Source organism: Salmo salar, chromosome ssa29, assembly GCF_905237065.1.
Source record: "Salmo salar chromosome ssa29, Ssal_v3.1, whole genome shotgun sequence".
Classification (NCBI taxonomy): Eukaryota; Metazoa; Chordata; class Actinopteri; order Salmoniformes; family Salmonidae; genus Salmo; species Salmo salar.
Window position 1 is genome coordinate 30387067 of NC_059470.1, and position 21256 is coordinate 30408322.

The following is a 21256-nucleotide window of genomic DNA, read 5'->3' on the forward strand; positions in this document are numbered from 1 at the left end:
TCTCCTGTCTGCTGTTCATTACACTGAGAGATACTCCGGTCTCCTGTCTGCTGTTCATTACACTGAGAGATACTCCTGTCTCCTGTCTGCTGTTCATTACACTGAGAGATACTCCTGTCTGCTGTTCATTACACTGAGAGATACTCCTGTCTCCTGTCTGCTGTTCATTACACTGAGAGATACTCATGTCTCCTGTCTGCTGTTCATTACACTGAGAGATACTCCTGTCTCCTGTCTGCTGTTCATTACACTGAGAGATACTCCTGTCTCCTGTCTGCTGTTCATTACACTGAGAGATACTCCTGTCTCCTGTCTGCTGTTCATTACACTGAGAGATACTCCTGTCTCCTGTCTGCTGTTCATTACACTGAGAGATACTCATGTCTCCTGTCTGCTGTTCATTACACTGAGAGATACTCCTGTCTGCTGTTCATTACACTGAGAGATACTCCTGTCTCCTGCCTGCTGTTCATTACACTGAGAGATACTCCTGTCTCCTGCCTGCTGTTCATTACACTGAGAGATACTCCTGTCTGCTGTTCATTACACTGAGAGATACTCCTGTCTCTTGTCTGCTGTTCATTACACTGAGAGATACTCCTGTCTCCTGTCTGCTGTTCATTACACTGAGAGATACTCCTGTCTCCTGTCTGCTGTTCATTACACTGAGAGATACTCCTGTCTCCTGTCTGCTGTTCATTACACTGAGAGATACTCCTGTCTGCTGTTCATTACACTGAGAGATACTCCTGTCTCCTGTCTGCTGTTCATTACACTGAGAGATACTCCTGTCTCCTGTCTGCTGTTCATTACACTGAAAGATACTCCTGTCTCCTGTCTGCTGTTCATTACACTGAGATATACTCCTGTCTCCTGTCTGCTGTTCATTACACTGAGAGATACTCCTGTCTCCTGTCTGCTGTTCATTACACTGAGAGATACTCCTGTCTGCTGTTCATTACACTGAGAGATACTCCTGTCTCCTGTCTGCAGTTCATTACACTGAGAGATACTCCTGTCTCCTGTCTGCTGTTCATTACAATGAGAGATACTCCTGTCTCCTGTCTGCTGTTCATTACACTGAGAGATACTCCTGTCTCCTGTCTGCTGTTCATTACACTGAGAGATACTCCTGTCTCCTGCCTGCTGTTCATTACACTGAGAGATACTCCTGTCTGCTGTTCATTACACTGAGAGATACTCCTGTCTCTTGTCTGCTGTTCATTACACTGAGAGATACTCCTGTCTCCTGTCTGCTGTTCATTACACTGAGAGATACTCCTGTCTCCTGTCTGCTGTTCATTACACTGAGAGATACTCCTGTCTGCTGTTCATTACACTGAGAGATACTCCGTGCTCCTGTCTGCTGTTCATTACACTGAGAGATACTCCTGTCTCCTGTCTGCTGTTCATTACACTGAGAGATACTCCTGTCTGCTGTTCATTACACTGAGAGATACTCCTGTCTCCTGTCTGCTGTTCATTACACTGAGAGATACTCATGTCTCCTGTCTGCTGTTCATTACACTGAGAGATACTCCTGTCTCCTGTCTGCTGTTCATTACACTGAGAGATACTCCTGTCTCCTGTCTGCTGTTCATTACACTGAGAGATACTCCTGTCTCCTGCCTGCTGTTCATTACACTGAGAGATACCCCTGTCTCCTGCCTGCTGTTCATTACACTGAGAGATACTCCTGTCTGCTGTTCATTACACTGAGAGATACTCCTGTCTCTTGTCTGCTGTTCATTACACTGAGAGATACTCCTGTCTCCTGTCTGCTGTTCATTACACTGAGAGATACTCCTGTCTCCTGTCTGCTGTTCATTACACTGAGAGATACTCCTGTCTCCTGTCTGCTGTTCATTACACTGAGAGATACTCCTGTCTCCTGCCTGCTGTTCATTACACTGAGAGATACTCCTGTCTGCTGTTCATTACACTGAGAGATACCCCTGTCTCCTGTCTGCTGTTCATTACACTGAGAGATACTCCTGTCTCCTGTCTGCTGTTCATTACACTGGGAGATACTCCTGTCTCCTGTCTCCTGTCTGCTGTTCATTACACTGGGAGATACTCCTGTCTGCTGTTCTGAAAGACACACCTACTATTCTTCACGTTCCTGTCACACAGAGGCCCCGTAGACACTCAGGTTGTAAAACTGATGTACAACGCATTTGCACATAATGGTAGTGATCCAATGGAGAGAATGTTTGCACAAATATGTTTACACAATAATGCTTGTGTTATTATTTTTGTACAGAAAAACAGTTCTCACAATGGCTGTGCCAAATTTGTTGTACATCAGTTGTACTATTTGAGTGTGTATGGGACCACAGAGGGATTAGTGGTTAGGCTTTGAGATGTGTTTTCAGTTTGCTTAGTCATAGAAACAAGGGACAATGTTTTCATCTGTGAAATGATCTCTTGGATCAGGGATGATGACCTTAGCTATCTGTCACACTGTCAACAAAGCTCTGTTTTGGGTTTGAGTCTCTCTGTGTGACGTACGTCCCATCTCATGTCCTCTGGTGTAACCGAGGCAAAATCTATATCTGATACACAGACAGAAACAAAACAAAATCTGTTCAATATTTTATTAAAGAAACAAGTAACACATATAGAATTCTGTTTACTATTGCTGTAGTTTAGAAGTTGTAAAATGTAACAATGGAACCTGGTCAGTTGAAGACAAGGAACGATGGACAGGCTACATGGTAGAGTAATATGGTAGCATACAGTAACAGTACACAGTCAACAACCTGTCTAGGGGGTTAAAGGTCATCCTCTGCACTGGACACAACCCTGATGATAGAGAGAACCTCTAAACCAGTGGAGGCTCCTCAGATGAGGAAAGGGAGGTCTATCGTCCTCAGTGAATTTCATAAAAACTAAAATAGTGAAACATTAAAAAAAGTTATCATTTTTAGATAAAACTGTACAAAATACATTCACGTCACCAAATAATTGATTAAAACACACTGTTATGCAAAGAAGGTCTACAGTAGCCTCAACAGCACCCTGTAGGGTAGCACCATGGTGTAGCTGGACGACAGCTAGCTTCCGTCCTCCTCTGGGTACATTGACTTCAATACAAAACCTAGGAGGCTCATGGTTCTCACCTTCTTCCATAGACTTACACAGTAATTATGACATCTTCCGGAGGATGTCCTCCAACCTATCAGAGCTTTTGCAGCATGAACTGACATGTTGTCCATCCAATCAAAGGATCAGAGAATGAATGTAGTACTGAAAGCATAAGCTACAGCTAGCTAGCACTGCAGTGTATAACGTGGTGAGTAGCTGACTCAAAGTGAGAGAAAGACAGTAGTTGAACAGTTTTTAACAAATTTCTACCAAAATTAAGGAGAAGCAAGAGAGAAATAGAGAAAGTGAACTTAACTTTAACTTTCACTTAGCTAGCAAATGCATCTAGCTAGTTTAGCCTACTCAAACACCGGCTCAAACAGAGAGGGATGCTATGTTAGCTAGCTGGCTATGGCTATCCAACGCTGGAACTCTTCCAAGTCAAGGTAAGCGTTTGGTTTTATGAATTTATTGCCACCGGGGCCCGCCAGTGTAACTACCAAACGTCTTTCTGACTGTACGCTGTACTGCACGATTGTAGTGGTTTTACTAACGCGTTAGTTCTAGTAGTTCTAGTAGACTATGACTTGACAATGATGTAGGCTGTGTGTAGCAGTTAGTGGTTATGATATGAAAGTTTGGCTTGGAAAAGTTATTTCACCTGGTCACAGACAGCTGATGTGTTGTGCACTGAAATCCACAAGCGAAGGGAAAAGGTGAGAGAAGTAGAGCGCGTTGATAGTTTAATTTTATATACATGAGCAAAGTGACCATGCTATTTTCATGTGTCTGCTATGAAAGTGAACTATTTTCGTGTGATCAGGTGGTGTATTCATTCCACCGATTCCATTGAAAAACGTTTCTTAAACGGAAGCAAATGGTACGAAACGGGGATAAACATACCTGAATTTGTCCACTAGACTTGTTTGCAACTGTTGGACTAATGATCGCACCCTAGATCAGCTAGATGCAGGCAAGAGTGTACAAGGTGGTATTGAATGTGTCACTGTTTGTTACCTTGATTACTCACAATTCTCTTGACCTGTGTGCACCTACGTTGTAAACTTTCATAGGCTAGGTTGTAGCAACCTCATGATGGGTTCATGATAGCAGCCTAAACCTATCGATGTTACATTGAACTCGGTGAATGGAATATGAATGACAGTCATCCAACGTGCTGTAATAGAAGTAAGGCCATGCTCATGAAGAAATTATCTCTCATCATAAATGGCACTGACCGCCACTGCTCTAAACCCCTAGAGATGAAGACACACTGACTGGAGGGACAACGGGATGTTTTATTCAACATATTACATTTCTTCTTTCTTGCGGTTGATCTTTCTTTTGTTGAGGAAAGGCTTCAAAGTTGAACATATTGTATGTCTTCAACACAAACACACCACTCTCTCAGTGACCTGTGGATGTTTCAGCACGATGCTGTTTCTTGACAGAGTAGTGTGTGTGCGTGTGTATGTGTTTGTGTGTGTCAGCAGTGGCAGTCCCTCTCTCCTTCTGTCTCGGTTTAGTCTCTCCCACGCTTTCTCTCTCTCTCACTCTCTCTGTCACACACAGATGGATGGACACACAGCAGATCACTAGAATGAGGCCACCCTTTCTCTGTCCCTTCCCCATGTTACCTCTCTCTCTCTCTCTCTCTCTCTCTCTCTCTCTCTCTCTCTCTCTCTCTCTCTCTCTCTCTCTCTCTCTCTCTCTCTCTCTCTCTGTGTGAGGCTGATAGGGCTAAGCTTTTCTATTTCTGTCTCTCTATATTCCCAGATTACTCACTGGCACTGGGTCTCTCTCTCTCTCTCTCTCTCTCTCTCTCTCTCTCGCTCTGTGTGTGTGTGTGTGTATCAGCGTCCTGGGTTTTTGTGTGTGTGTACCTGTGGGGCTGAGAGCAGAGTAGTTTCACTCAGTGACCCCATTGACCTTAACGACCTCCACCTACAGTATATATCTAATGGGACTAGCCCTGATGCTCCTCCTCTTTCCCCCTACCCCGCAACAGTTTCTCCCTGCAGCTAAGAGCTCCTTAAACTGAACCCCCGAAAAAAACATCTGGGTCAGATGGTGTAGATCTTTTCTTCTTTAAGGTTGCTGCCCCGATCATCACCAAGCCTATCTCTGACCTTTTTAACCTGTCTCACCTCTCTGGGGAGGTTCCCAGTACTTGGAAGGCAGCCACCATGTGTCCTTCATTTAAAGGGGGAGATCAAGCTGATCCTAACTGTTATAGGCCTATTTCTGTCTTGCCCTGTTTATCAAAACTGTTGGACAAACTTGTCAATAATCAACTGACTGGTTTTCTTGATTTCTATAATAATATCTCTGGTATGCAGTCTGATTTATGGATGTGTCACTGCAACCTTAAATGTCTTAAATTATGTCACCATTGCTCTTGACTCTAAGCAATGATGTGCTGCTATTTTATTGACTTGGCCAAAGCTTTTGATAGGTAGCCATTCCAAGTTGATCACCAAACATTTCTGTAAAAAAACCAAACGATAAGCCCTATTTTTTATTTGTTTGCAGGTAGCTGCACTTGATTCAGCAGCGCTAGCATCGGGAAGGCAAAGTGTTCCCATTTTGAACCATTTCATGTGTCTGAAGGTAGAACTCCGCCTACCCAGCAGGCCCAGAGAAACAAATCAAGTGCACCTATAGGCCTACCACTGGCCAATCAGATAGCTGAGATCACAGTGTCTAGTTTCCTCGCGCCATAGACTGTAAAAAGAAACCTTGAACACACAACATTTTTTGAAACTATGACTAGAGAGAGACTCAATGAATATAGCAAAGAGCTGCTGTTTTTATGATTACGTTAATCTTTAAGTTGTTATTCAGCACATTGTTAAACAGTTTTATAAGACATAAAATCGCGTTTCGATAAGCTTGCGTTGTTATTATTTGAGAGTTGTGTCTTTTTTAATATCGAGGAATATTTCACTTTCTCTGGTCAGATGAGTAACAACATGAATTAGGGCATGAGGCAGAAATAATGCAGTGCGACTTGAGTTTCGCCATCAGCTGGAAGACTGTGTATGTCCCCTTTTCTCAGCGGAGGGAGGGAGAGAGAAGGGACAGTGAGTCGCGTAGGAGGCAGCCTCAGCTGCTCCCTCCCTCCCCTCAAACTGACCATCAGATGCAGGCCAGTAGTCTACTCAAATTTTAAAAAGCAAACTATTATGCTCACTCAGCTGTGCCTCACAAGTAATACAGCAAATGATCTGTTACCAGTGTGATAATAAACCTAACATTTTGAAAATGGTATGAGAGAACAACATTGGCGGGGCAAATAAAGTGTATGCAGTGATAATGTTTCTGAGCATTTTTTAAATTTATTTTGGGTAATTTTCATTGTTGGACATAAAATACTTTAAAAACAGTTTTGAAATGATTATGTATTAGTAAAACATTCTATCTGTTTGGGCTTTTTGCGATCAATTTGACGTCTACAAATTATTTGTAATTATGTTCTGGCCCCATCCACTCAAGAAAAAAATTGCCCGTGGCTGAATTTAGTTGATGATCCCTGGTTTAGAGCTTTATGAAATCACCTTATATAAGTACTTAGGAGTATGGCTAGACTACACTGTCCTTCTCTCAGCACATACAGTGGCTTGCGAAAGTATTCACCCCCTTGGCATTTTTCCTATTTTGTTGCCTTACAACCTGGAATTAAAATATTTTTTTTTGTGGGGCTTGTATCATTTGATTTACACAACATGCCTACCACTTTGAAGATGCAACATATTTTTTATTGTGAAGCAAACAAGTAATAACACAAAAAAACGGAAAACTTGAGCGTGCATAACTATTCACCCCCCCACACACACACACACACACACACACACACACACACACACATCTCATGGGGTATGTCTCTATAAGCTTGGCACACGGGGCGCAGTGTAGCATAGTGATTCGAGCGTTGGACTAGTAACCGAAAGGTTGCAAGATCGAATCCCTCAGCTGACAAGTTGCCATTCTGCCCCTGAACAAGGCAGTTAACCCACTGTTCCTAGGCTGTCATTGAAAATAAGAATTTGTTCTTAACTGACTTGCCTAGTGAAATAAAAATCTAGCCACTGGGATTTTTGCCCATTCTCCAAGGCAAAACTGCTCCAGCTCCTTCAAGTTGGATGGGTTCCGCTGGTGTACAGCAATCTTTAAGACATACCATAGATTCTCAATTGGATTGAGGTCTTGGCTTTGACTAGGCTATTCCAAGACATTTAAATGTTTCACCTTAAACCACTCAAGTGTTGCTTTAGCTGTATAATTAGGGTCATTGCCCTGCTGGAAGGTGAATCTCCGTCCCAGTCTCAAATGTCTGGAAGACTGAAACAGGATTCCCTCAAGAATTTCCCTGTATTTAGCACCATCCATCATTCCTTCAATTCTGATCAGTTTCCCAGTCCCTGCCGATGAAAAACATCCCCACAGCACGTTGCTGCCACCACCATGCTTCACTGTGGGGATGGGGTTCTTGGGGTGATGAGAGGTGTTGGGTTTGTGCCAGACATAGCATTTTCCTTGATGGCCAAAAAGCTACATTTTAGTCTAATCTGACCAGATTACCTTCTTCCATATGTTTGGGGTGTCTCCCATATGCCTTTTGGTGAACACCAAACGTGTTTGCTTATTTTTTTTCTTTAAGCAATGGATTTTTTTCTGGCCACTCTTCCGTAAAGCCCAGCTCTGTGAAGTGTGCGGCTTTTATTTTAATTATTTTTTATTTCACCTTTATTTAACCAGGTAGGCTAGTTGAGAATAAGTTCTCATTTGCAACTGCGACCTGGCCAAGATAAAGCAAAGCAGTTCGACACATACAACAACACAGAGTTACACATGGAATAAACAAACATACAATCAATAATACAGTAGAAAAATCTATATACAGCATGTGCAAATGAGGTAGGATAAGAGAGGTTAGGCAATAAATAGGCCATGGTGGCAAAGTAATTACAATATAGCAATTAAACACTGGAATGGTAAGGTGTGCAGAAGATGAATGTGCAAGTAGAGATACTGGGGTGCAAAGGAGCAAGATAAATAAATAAATACAGTATGGGGATGAGGTAGATTGGATGGGCTATTTACAGATGAGCTATGTACAGGTGCAGTGATCTGTGAGCTGCTCTGACAGCTGGTGCTTAAAGCTAGTGAGGGAGGTAAGAGTCTCCAGCTTCAGAGATTTTTGCAGTTCGTTCCAGTTATTGGCAGCAGAGAACTGGAAGGAGAGGCGGCCAAAGGAAGAACTGGCTTTGGGGGTGACCAGTGAGATATACCTGCTGGAGCGCGTGCTACGGTTGGGTGCTGCTATGGTGACCAGTGAGCTGAGATAAGGCGGGGCTTTACCTAGCAGAGACTTGTAGATGACCTGGAGCCAGTGGCTTTGGCGACAAGTATGAAGCGAGGGCCAGCCAACGAGAGCATACAGGTTGCAGTGGTGGGAGGTATATGGGGCTTTGGTGACAAAACAGATGGCACTGTGATAGACTGCATCCAATTTACTGAGTAGAGTGTTGGAGGCTATTTTGTAAATGACATTGCTAAAGTCGAGGATCGGTAGGATGGTCAGTTTTACGAGGGTATGTTTGGCAGCATGAGTGAAGGATGCTTTGTTGCAAAATAGGAAGCCGATTCTAGATTTAATATTGGATTGGACATGTTTAATGTGAGTCTGGAATGAGAGTTTACAGTCTAACCAGACACCTAGGTATTTGTAGTTGTCCACATATTCTAAGTCAGAACCGTCCAGAGTAGTGATGCTGGACGGGCGGGCAGGTGCAGGCAGCGATCGGTTGAAGAGCATGCATTTAGTTTTACTTGCATTTAAGAGCAGTTGGAGGCCACGGAAGGAGAATTGTATGGCATTGAAGTTCATCTGGAGGTTAGTTAACACAGTGTCCAAAGAAGGTCCAGAGGCTTAAAGTGTTCCTATGGACAGATACTCAAATCTCTGCTGTGGAGCTTTGCAGCTCCTTCAGGGATATCTTTGGTCTCTTTGTTGCCTCTCTGATTAATGCCCTCCTTGTCTGGTCCATGAGTTTTGGTGGGCGGACCTCTCTTGGCAGGTTTGTTGTGGGGGCATATTCTTTCCATTTTTTAATAATGGATTTAATGGTGCTCCGTGAGATGTTCAAAGTTTCTGATATTTTTTTAGAACCCAACCCTGATCTGTACTTCGCCATAACTTTGTCCCTGACCTGTTTGGCGAGCTCCTTGGTCTTCATGGTGCCGCTTGCTTGGTGGTGCCCCTTGCTTAGTGGTGTTGCAGACACTGGGGCCTTTTGGAAAAGGTGTATATATACTGAGATCATGTCACACTTAGATTGCACACAGGTAGACTTTATTTAACTAATTATGTGACTTCTGAAGGTAATTGGTTAAACCAGATCTTATTTAGGGGCTTCATAGCAAAGGGGGTGAATACATACAGTTGAAGTCAGAAGTTTACATACACCTTACACTCAGTTTTTCACAATTCCTGACATTTAATCCTAGTACAAATTCCCTGTCTAAGGTTAGTTAGGATCACCACTTTATTTAAAGAATGTGAAATGTCAGAATAATAGTAGAGCGAATTATTTATTTCAGCTTTTATTTTGTTCATTACATTTCCAGTGGGTCAGAAGTTTACATACACTCAATTAGTATTTCGTAGCATTGCCTTTAAATTGTTTAACTTGGGTCAAACGTTTTAGGTAGCCTTACACAAACTTCCCACAATAAGTTGGGTGAATTTTGGCCCATTCCTCCTGACAAAGCTGGTATAACTGAGTCAGGTTTGTAGGCCTCCTTGCTCGCACACGCTTTTTCAGTTCTGCCCACAAATTTTCTATGGGATTGAGGTCAGGGCTTTGTGATGGCCACTCCAGTACCTGACTTTGTTGTCCTTAAGCCATTTTGTCACAACTTTAGAAGAATGCTTGGGGTCATTGTCCATTTGGAAGACTCATTTGCAACCAAGCTGTAACTTCCTGACTGATGTCTTGATATGTTGCTTCAATATATCCACATAATTTTCCTCCCTCATGATGCCATCTATTTTGTGAAGTGCACCAGTCCCTCCTGCAGCAAAGCACCCCCACAACATGATGCTGCCACCCCGTGCTTCACGGTTGGGATGGTATTTTTCGGCTTGCAAGCATCCCCCTTTTTCCTCCAAACATAACGATGGTCATTATGGCCAAACAGTTCTATTTTTGTTTCATCAGACCAGAGGACATTGCTCCAAAAAGAACGATCTTTGTCCCCATGTGCAGTTGCAAACCGTGGTCTGGCTTTTTTATGGCGGTTTTGGAGCAGTGGCTTCTTCCTTGATGATCGCCCTTTCAGGTTATGTCGATATAGGACTTGTTTTACTGTGGATATAGATACTTTTGTACCTGTTTCCTCCAGCATCTTCACAAGGTCCTTTGCTGTTGTTCTGGGATTGATTTGCACTTTTTGCACCAAAGTACGTTCATCTCTAGGAGACAGAATGCGTCTCCTTCCTGAGCAGTATGACGGCTGTGTGGTCCCATGGTATTTATACTTGTGTACTATTGTTTTTACAGATGAACGTGGTACCTTCAGGCGTTTGGAAATTGCTCCCAAGGATGAACCAGACTTGTGGAGGTCTACAATTTTAATTCTGAGGTCTTGGCTGATTTCTTTTGATTTCCCCATGATGTCAAGCAAAGAGACAATGAGTTTGAAGATAGGCCTTGAAATACATCCACAGGTACACCTCCAATTGACTCAGATGATGTCAATTAGCCTATGCGAAGCTTCTGAAGCCATGACATCATTTTCTGGAATTTTCCAAGCTGTTTAAATTGCACAGTCAATTTAGTGTATGTATACTTCTGACCCACTGGAATTGTCATACAGTGAATTATAAGTGAAATAATCTGTCTGTAAACAATTGTTGGAAAAATTACTTGTGTCATGCACAAAGTAGATGTCCTAACCGACTTGCCAAAACTATAGTTTGTTAACAATACATTTGTGGAGTGGTTGAAAAACGAGTTTTAATGACTCCAACCTAAGTGTATTTAAACTTCCCACTTCATGTCACGTCCTGGCCAGTATATAAGGTTAATTGTTTTGTAGTTTGGTCAGGGCGTGGCAGGGGGTATTTGTTTTATGTGGTTCGGGGTGGTGTGTTTTGTGTAAAGGGTGTTTGATTTAGTAATTCCGGGTTTTGGTTTATGTTTAGTATTCTATGGTTAGTCTAGGTTGTGTGTTTCTATGTTTGGTTGATTGGGGTTGGGACTCTCAGTTGAAGGCAGGTGTTGTCTATCTGCCTTTGATTGAGAGTTCCATATATTAGGGTGTGTTTGTATGTGTGATTTGTGGGTGATTGTTCTGTGTTTCGCCTTGTGCCTTACCAGACTGTTTTTGTTGATCGTTCGTGTTTTTGTTATTTTGTATGTTCGTTTTGAAAGATAATTAAAAATCAAGATGAGCATTCACGTACCTGCTGCGTTTTGGTCCTCATTCACCGACAACAACCTTGACAGAATCACCCACCACCAAAGGACCAAGCAGCAGAGGAAGGAGCAGACGGAGTTCGAGTTGGACTGGCGGGAGAAGTGGACTTGGGATGAAGTTCTGGACGGGGCCGGACCCTGGCATCAGGCTGGGGATTATCGACGCCCGCAGTGGGAAATTGAGGCAGCCAAGGCAGAGAGGCGGTGGTACGAGGCAAAGTACGCGCTGAAGGAGAAGCACGACAGGCACCCCCAAGAAAATTTTTGGGGGGGGCACACGGGTAGTTTGGCTAGGCGTAAGAAGAGCCGGAAGCCAGCTACTCGTGGTTATATGGAGGAGCGTATGGGGTGGAGAGCGCTATGTTTCGCTGAGGAGCGCACTATCTCACCCATACGCACGCACAGTCCGGTGCGCGTTATTCCAGCCCCTCGCAGGTGCCGTGCTAGAGCGGGCATCCAGCCTGGTAGGAGGATGCCTGCACAGCGCATCTGGTCGCCGGTACGCCTCTGAGGACCAGGCTACCCAACTCCCGCTCTACGCACGGCTACCATCAGGCCCCTGCACAGCCCAGTCTGCCCTGTACGAGCACCCCGCTCGTACAGGGCTACTAGTTCCATCCAGCCAAGGCGGGTTGTGCAGGAGGTAAGATCTAGACCGGCTGTGCGCCTCCATAGCCCTGGGTTTCCAGCTCCTGTCTCTCGTGCGGACCCGGAAGTGCGTCAACCCAGTCCGACTCGTCCTGTTCCCGCTCCCCGCACTAGCCTGGAGGTGCGTGTACATAATCTGGTAAGCCCAGTACCAGCACCACGCACCAGGCTACAAGTGCGTCAATCCAGCCTCGCCAGTCAACAGTCTTCATCAGAGCTGCCCGCCAGTCAACAGTCTTCATCAGAGCTGCCCGCCAGTCAACAGTCATCATCAGAGCTGCCCGCCAGTCAACAGTCATCATCAGAGCTGCCCGCCAGTCAACAGTCATCGTCAGAGCTGCCCGCCAGTCAACAGTCATCGTCAGAGCTGCCCGCCAGTCAACAGTCATCGTCAGAGCTGCCCGCCAGTCAACAGTCATCGTCAGAGCTGCCCGCCAGTCAACAGTCATCGTCAGAGCTGCCCGCCAGTCAACAGTCATCGTCAGAGCTGCCCGCCAGTCAACAGTCATCGTCAGAGCTGCCCGCCAGTCAACAGTCATCGTCAGAGCTGCCCGCCAGTCAACAGTCATCGTCAGAGCTGCCCGCCAGTCAACAGTCATCGTCAGAGCTGCCCGCCAGTCAACAGTCATCGTCAGAGCTGCCCGCCAGTCAACAGTCATCGTCAGAGCTGCCCGCCAGTCAACAGTCATCGTCAGAGCTGCCCGCCAGTCAACAGTCGTCAGAGCTGCCCGCCAGTCAACAGTCGCCAGAGAGGTCAGACTGCGCTGAACTGCCGGAGTGGTCAGACTGCGCTGAACTGCCGGAGTGGTCAGACTGCGCTGAACTGCCGGAGTGGTCAGACTGCGCTGAACTGCCGGAGTGGCCAGACTGCGCTGAACTGCCGGAGTGGCCAGACTGCGCTGAACTGCCGGAGTGGCCAGACTGCGCTGAACTGCCGGAGTGGCCAGACTGCGCTGAACTGCCGGAGTGGCCAGACTGCGCTGAACTGCCGGAGTGGCCAGACTGCGCTGAACTGCCGGAGTGGCCAGACTGCGCTGAACTGCCGGAGTGGCCAGACTGCGCTGAACTGCCGGAGTGGCCAGACTGCGCTGAACTGCCGGAGTGGCCAGACTGCGCTGAACTGCCGGAGTGGCCAGACTGCGCTGAACTGCCGGAGTGGCCAGACTGCCCTGAACTGCCGGAGTGGCCAGACTGCCCTGAACTGCCGGAGTGGCCAGACTGCCCTGAACTGCCGGAGTGGCCAGACTGCCCTGAACTGCCGGAGTGGCCAGACTGCCCTGAACTGCCGGAGTGGCCAGACTGCCCTGAACTGCCGGAGTGGCCAGACTGCCCTGAACTGCCGGAGTGGCCAGACTGCCCTGAACTGCCGGAGTGGCCAGACTGCCCTGAACTGCCGGAGTGGCCAGACTGCCCTGAACTGCCGGAGTGGCCAGACTGCCCTGAACTGCCGGAGTGGCCAGACTGCCCTGAACTGCCGGAGTGGCCAGACTGCCCTGAACTGCCGGAGTGGCCAGACTGCCCAGACTGTCCCGAATTGCCAGACTGCCCAGACTGTCCCGAATTGCCAGACTGCCCAGACTGTCCCGAATTGCCAGACTGCCCAGACTGTCCCGAATTGCCAGACTGCCCAGACTGTCCCGAATTGCCAGACTGCCCAGACTGTCCCGAATTGCCAGACTGCCCAGACTGTCCCGAATTGCCAGACTGCCCAGACTGTCCCGAATTGCCAGACTGCCCAGACTCTCCCGAATTGCCAGACTGCCCCGACTGCCCCCCGGGCGATGCCAGAGTGGCCCGACAGCCTGGAACGGCCGGAGCCAGAGCCACCTCCAGAAATAGGTGGGTTGGGGAGGGGGGGTGTAGCACAGTGCCGTCGTTGACGGCAGCCACCCTCCCTTCCCTCCCTTTAGAAAAGGGGGACTTTTTGTTGGTGTTGCTTGGGATTATTTTTTTTTTGTTAAGGTGCTTCTGGGGTAGCACCTTTAAGGGGGGGTACTGTCACGTCCTGGCCAGTATATAAGGTTAATTGTTTTGTAGTTTGGTCAGGGCGTGGCAGGGGGTATTTGTTTTATGTGGTTCGGGGTGGTGTGTTTTGTGTAAAGGGTGTTTGATTTAGTAATTCCGGGTTTTGGTTTATGTTTAGTATTCTATGGTTAGTCTAGGTTGTGTGTTTCTATGTTTGGTTGATTGGGGTTGGGACTCTCAGTTGAAGGCAGGTGTTGTCTATCTGCCTTTGATTGAGAGTTCCATATATTAGGGTGTGTTTGTATGTGTGATTTGTGGGTGATTGTTCTGTGTTTCGCCTTGTGCCTTACCAGACTGTTTTTGTTGATCGTTCGTGTTTTTGTTATTTTGTATGTTCGTTTTGAAAGATAATTAAAAATCAAGATGAGCATTCACGTACCTGCTGCGTTTTGGTCCTCATTCACCGACAACAGCCGTGACACTTCAACTGTATGCACGCACCACTTTTCCGTTTTTTAGAATTGTTTGAAACAAGTCATTTTTTTCATTTCACTTCAACAATTTGGACTATTTTGTGTATGTCCATTACATGAAATCCAAATAAAAATCCATTTCAATTACAGATTTAAATGCAACAAAATAGGAAAAACGCCAAGGGTGATGAATACTTTTGCAAGGCACTGTATCCAAGCTGCAGGCTAAGGTTAAATCTAGACATGATTTCCTCCATCGTAATCGCTCCCTCTTTCACCCCAGCTGCCAACTAACCCTGATTCAGATGACCATCCTACCCATGCTAGATTACGGAGACATAATTTATAGATCGGCAGGTAAGGGTGCTCTCAAGTGGCTAGATGTTCTTTACCATTCGGCCATCAGATTTTCCACCAATGCTCCTTTTAGGACACATCACTGCACTCTATACTCTTCTGTTGTCACGATCGTCAAAAGGAGTAGACCAAGGTGCAGCGTGGTGAGTGTTCATCTTTATATTTATTTTAAATCAGAACACTTCAACAAAATAATAAACAAATGACAAACGACCGTCACGTCTTGCAGGCTATAACGAGCAGTACAAAAATAACATCCCACAACTCAAGGAGGGAAAAGGGCTGCCTAAGTATGGTTCCCAATCAGAGACAACGATAGGCAGCTGCCTCTGATTGGAAACCATACCTGGCCAAAACATAGAAATATAAACCATAGAATGCCCACCCCACACCCTGACCTAACAACATAGAGAAATAAACCATCTCTCTCAGGTCAGGGCGTGACATCTGTAAACTGGCCATCTCTGTATACCCGTCACAAGACCCACTGGTTGATGCTTATTTATAAAACCCTCTTAGGCCTCACTCCCCCCTATCTGAGATATCTACTGCAGCCCACATCCTCCACATACAACACCCATTCTGCCAGTCACATTCTGTTAAAGGTCCCCAAAGCACACACATCCCTGGGTCACTCCTCTTTTCAGTTTGCTGCAGCTAGCGACTGGAACGAGCATGGAACTACCATGTTGTGTTTCTGTCATGTTGTGTTGCTACCATGTTGTGTTGTCATGTTTCTGCTACCATGCTGTGTTGTCATGTGTGGCTGCCATGCTGTGTTGTGTTGCTACCATGCTGTGTTGTCATGTTGTGTTGCTACCATGCTGTGTTGTCATGTTGTTTCGCTACCATGTTGTGTTGTCATGTTGTGTTGCTACCATGCTGTGTTGCTGCCATGTTGTGTTGTTGTGTTGTCATGTTGTGTTTCTGCCATGTTGTGTTGTCATGTTGTGTTGCTGCCATGTTGTGATGTCATGTTGTGTTGTCATGTTGTTTCGCTGCCATGTTGTGTTGTTGTGTTGCTACCATGTTGTGTTGCTACCATGTTGTGTTGCTGCCATGTTGTGATGTCATGTTGTGTTGCTGCCATGTTTTGTTGTCATGTTGTGTTGCTACCATGTTGTGTTGTGTTGCTACCATGTTGTGTTGTCATGTGTTTGTGCCATGTTGTGTTGTTGTCTTAGGTCTCTCTTTTTGTAGTGTTGTGGTGTCTCTCTAGTCGTGATGTGGGTTTTGTGCTACATTTACATTTTGAATCCCGTCCCCGCAGGCCGTCTTTGTAAATAGAAATGTATTCTTAATTGACTTGCCTAGTTAGATAAAGGTTCAATAAATATTTTATTGTTTTATCCCGTGTTCTGGCATTTTGGCCACCTGTAATTTTTGTTCTAGGAAATGTATGATTAGACATGTGGTTTTAACACCTGCTCAACAAATAGATGTTATCTGTCAAAAACAGTGAAAATGTGTAACTTGTATAACAATTAGGGTTTCAAACAGGGAATAAATGTAATGTTTCCACAACAGGGTTGGGATAAGGACGTTGCTCCAGGCAAAACACTATGGACACCAGACTGCTGTCTTTTAATCAACGAATATCTTCAAAATTAGCCAATTTAGGTGTTGAATTTGTTCTGTGGATGAAGGGTTTGCACTGTTGCTAACAAGTAAAGACAAATCTTACAAAATGTAAAACATGATCCAACAACCTTGGATATGGAAACCTGTTACTCATGCACATTATAGAACAATGTCATCCACAATAAAGACACACCTCTTCACACAGATTCTCTGTCGTCTTAGTTACAGAACAATGTCATCCACACTAAAGACATACCTCTTCACTAAAATTCTCTGTCGTCTTAGTTACAGAACAATGTCATCCACACTAAAGACATACCTCTTCACTAAAATTCTCTGTTGTCTTAGTTACAGAACAATGTCATCCACAATAAAGACATACCTCTTCACACAGATTCTCTGTCGTCTTAGTTCCAGAACAATGTCATCCACACTAAAGACATACCTCTTCACACAGATTCTCTATTGTCTTAGCTTTCCGTCCTCCGTCTAGTTCACTTCCCTGGTTAGTCTGTCATCATGTTTAATCTATTTTTATATCCCAATTTATTTTAATGTGATTTTTATAGCTTTTTATTCTGCTGATTTCCTTCTGTATGTTAAGTGACTTTGGGTGTCTTGAAAAGCACTTCAAATAAAGTGTAATATGATTATGAATGAAACTTTTTTCAAATTTAAAATCCTGTTGAAGCTGCTAAGCAGTTATGCAGAAGCTAGTGCAAGCTAGTGCAATCCACTACAGAACAGATTAGGATTTGGGAAGGACACACATTAATCTGTTTTAAGAACAAGCCTGCGCCCTACATTTGAAACATCAAAACTTCAGCTATGTGTATGGCCAGGTACAGTACACACAAAGGCAATATTTCACACACACAGCCATCGTCTCACGTAGAATTTAGACACCAATGAACAATTTCGCTGCTCAGTTATTCCATGAATTCCTGATTATACACCACACAAATCACTTAAATCAGCCACACACACTCACAAGCAAACACACAGTCGTTCCCTGGAAGTACCTCTCAGGCTGATTGTTTCAGGGTTGAGCCGTGAGTGTCTGGCATTATTTTTAGCCTCAGCTCCCTATAGGCTTGTCTCATACCCCCCTCCACCCACCCCTCTGTTACATACATAAGAGGTTGGAGAATTGGACTGTTACATAGATATAGAGGTTGAAGACGGGGACTGTTATGTAGATATAGAGATTGGAGAAGGGGACTGTTACATAGATATAGAGGTTGGAGAAGGGGACTGTTACATAGATATAGAGGTTGGAGAAGGGGACTGTTACATAGATATAGAGGTTGGAGAAGGGGACTGTTACATAGATATAGAGGTTGGAGAAGGGGACTGTTACGTAGATACAGAGGTTGGAGAAGGGGACTGTTATGTAGATATAGAGATTGGAGAAGGGGACTGTTACATAGATATAGAGATTGGAGAAGGGGACTGTTACATAGATATAGAGGTTGGAGAAGGGGACTGTTACATAGATATAGAGGTTGGAGAAGGGGACTGTTACATAGATATAGAGGTTGGAGAAGGGGACTGTTACATAGATATAGAGGTTGGAGAAGGGGACTGTTACATAGATATAGAGGTTGGAGAAGGGGACTGTTACGTAGATACAGAGGTTGGAGAAGGGGACTGTTATGTAGATATAGAGATTGGAGAAGGGGACTGTTACATAGATATAGAGATTGGAGAAGGGGACTGTTACATAGATATAGAGGTTGGAGAAGGGGACTGTTACATAGATATAGAGGTTGGAGAAGGGGACTGTTACATAGATATAGAGGTTGGAGAAGGGGACTGTTATGTAGATATAGAGGTTGGAGAAGGGGACTGTTACATAGATATAGACATTGGAGAAGGGGACTGTTACATAGATATAGAGGTTGGAGAAGGGGACTGTTACATAGATATAGAGGTTGGAGAAGGGGACTGTTACATAGATATAGAGGTTGGAGAAGGGGACTGTTACATAGATATAGAGGTTGGAGAAGGGGACTGTTACATAGATATAGAGGTTGGAGAAGGGGACTGTTACATAGATATAGAGGTTGGAGAAGGGGACTGTTATGTAGATATAGAGGTTGGAGAAGGGGACTGTTACATAGATATAGAGATTGGAGAAGGGGACTGTTACATAGATATAGAGGTTGGAGAAGGGGACTGTTACATAGATATAGAGGTTGGAGAAGGGGACTGTTACATAGATATAGAGGTTGGAGAAGGGGACTGTTACATAGATATAGAGATTGGAGAAGGGGACTGTTACATAGATATAGAGGTTGGAGAAGGGGACTGTTACATAGATATAGAGGTTGGAGAAGGGGACTGTTACATAGATATAGAGGTTGGAGAAGGGGACTGTTACATAGATATAGAGGTTGGAGAAGGGGACTGTTACATAGATATAGAGGTTGGAGAAGGGGACTGTTACATAGATATAGAGATTGGAGAAGGGGACTGCCACTCTGGGCGCCGGTGAAGCAGTTGTTGTGGGGGTTTAAGTGCTTTGCTCAAGGGCACAACGGCAGTCAATGGCATCTAAGATTTGATACCAGCAACCCTCTGGTTGCCAGCTCACTTCCCAACAGATTATTTTCCCAGTCAGACCCAGGAATCAAACTGACAAACCTCCGGTTGTTGGCTCGCCTCTCTAACAGCTTGGCTACCTGCCACCGCTATTCTAATATATACATTTTACTCCTAATAGAAAGAAATCCCCAAGTTTGCTGCCTCTATTGTGCTGTCCTTTATTCCTCTCCTTCATTCCCAATACCTCTTCTATCCTTTCTCTGTCTCCATCTCCTCTCCTTTGCCTCTCTCCACTCATCTACACCCCTCCCCCCCTTCCTCCCTCTCTGGCAGTAGGGTTTGTTTTGGCTGATGAAGTGTTGGCCTTCCGGAAAACACTGGGACTTTTCCAGGAGATTCCAAGCTGTATACACACACATTTCACTGGCATTCCAAAAACACGGCATTCCAAAAACACGGCATGACAGAAAGCAGTAGGAGTTTTCCACAAGGATCGAAATTCTGTTTTAACAGCAAACCAAACTGATTTAATGTTGACGGTATGATATTAGTTTTGGACCGTACATACAGGCCTCCCGTTGTTGTCTGACCTCATTGACACTGGCTTGGATCTCATATCATGTTTCCCCAGTTAAGCATCAGAACAGAACTAGCACTGTCAACTACATTGTCGATTCAGGAACCAACTTTGACATGCAGGCAGGCAGGCATGGACACGGGCACGGGCACGCACGCACGCACGCACGCACGCACGCACGCACGCACGCACGCACGCACGCACGCACGCACGCACGCACGCACGCACGCACGCACGCACACACACACACACACACACACACACACACACACACACACACACACACACACACACACACACACACACACACACACACACACACACACACACACACACACACACACTGTGGCCTTCCCGGAACAGTAGCCACCTCAGCGCTATAGGTAGAGAGGGTGGGAGGGAGAAACAGAGCTGTTGAAGACAGAACAGTAACACGCCTGTGACTGTCTGTCTGAGATAGCCTTTTAAACCTTTTCTCTCTCTCTCGCTCTCTCTCTCTCTCTCTCACACACATAGACGGGGCTGATGGTGGCGTGTTACCAGGGTTACGTTGACGTTGTCATAGCGTTGGCTCAGTGTTGTCACCTGGATGTCAACTGGCAGGACACTGAGGGGAATACCGCCCTCATCACAGCTGCACAGGCAGGTACGACACACACAAACACACAGACCCACACACACCCGCATGCACACACACAGACCCACACACACCCGCATGCACACACACAGATCCACACACACCTGCATGTGCACACATAGACCCACACAGTTCAAAAAGGTTCACAAGGCTCTCCCCATCTCGCCCCCACCCCCTCCAGGTCACATAATGATCAGTAACTTCCTGTTGAACTACTTCCCTGGTCTGGACATAGAGAGGAGGAACTGCCATGGCTTCACTGCTCTGATGAAGGCTGCTATGCAGGGCAGGGTGGAGTGTGTACGAGCCCTGATGCTAGCAGGTAAGTACACAGATGGACAAACAAATTCACCTTGTTCATATTTAACTTAACATATACTGCTCAAAAAAATAAAGGGAACACTAAAATAACACATCCTAGATCTGAATGAATGAAATAATCTTATTAAATACAGTTTTTCTTTACATAGTTGAATGTGCTGACAACAAAATCACACAAAAATAATCAATGGAAATCCAATTTATCAACCCATGGAGGTCTGGATTTGGAGTCACACTCAAAATTAAAGTGGAAAACCACACTACAGGCTGATCCAACTTTGATGTAATGTCAATAAAACAAGTCAAAATGAGGCTCAGTAGTGTGTGTGGCCTCCACGTGCCTGTATGACCTCCCTACAATGCCTGGGCATGCTCCTGATGAGGTGGCGGATGGTCTCCTGAGGGATCTCCTCCCAGACCTGGACTAAAGCATCCGCCAACTCCTGGACAGTCTGTGGTGCAACGTGGCGTTGGTGGATGGAGCGAGACATGATGTCCCAGATGTGCTCAATTGGATTCAGGTCTGGGGAACGGGCAGGCCAGTCCATAGCATCAATGCCTTCCTCTTGCAGGAACTGCT

General features: G+C 45.3%; 1 protein-coding gene across 1 annotated transcript in view; it reads left to right on the forward strand.

Annotated features, from left to right (window-relative positions):
- Window positions 1-21256, forward strand: part of LOC106590575 (ankyrin repeat domain-containing protein 33B) — a 29972-nt gene that overhangs the window by 4249 nt on the left and 4467 nt on the right. The window contains exons 2-3 of the mRNA XM_014181690.2: window positions 20235-20364; window positions 20537-20677. Of these exons, the coding sequence (XP_014037165.1) occupies window positions 20235-20364; window positions 20537-20677 (271 nt within the window). The remainder of the gene's footprint in view (window positions 1-20234; window positions 20365-20536; window positions 20678-21256) is intronic.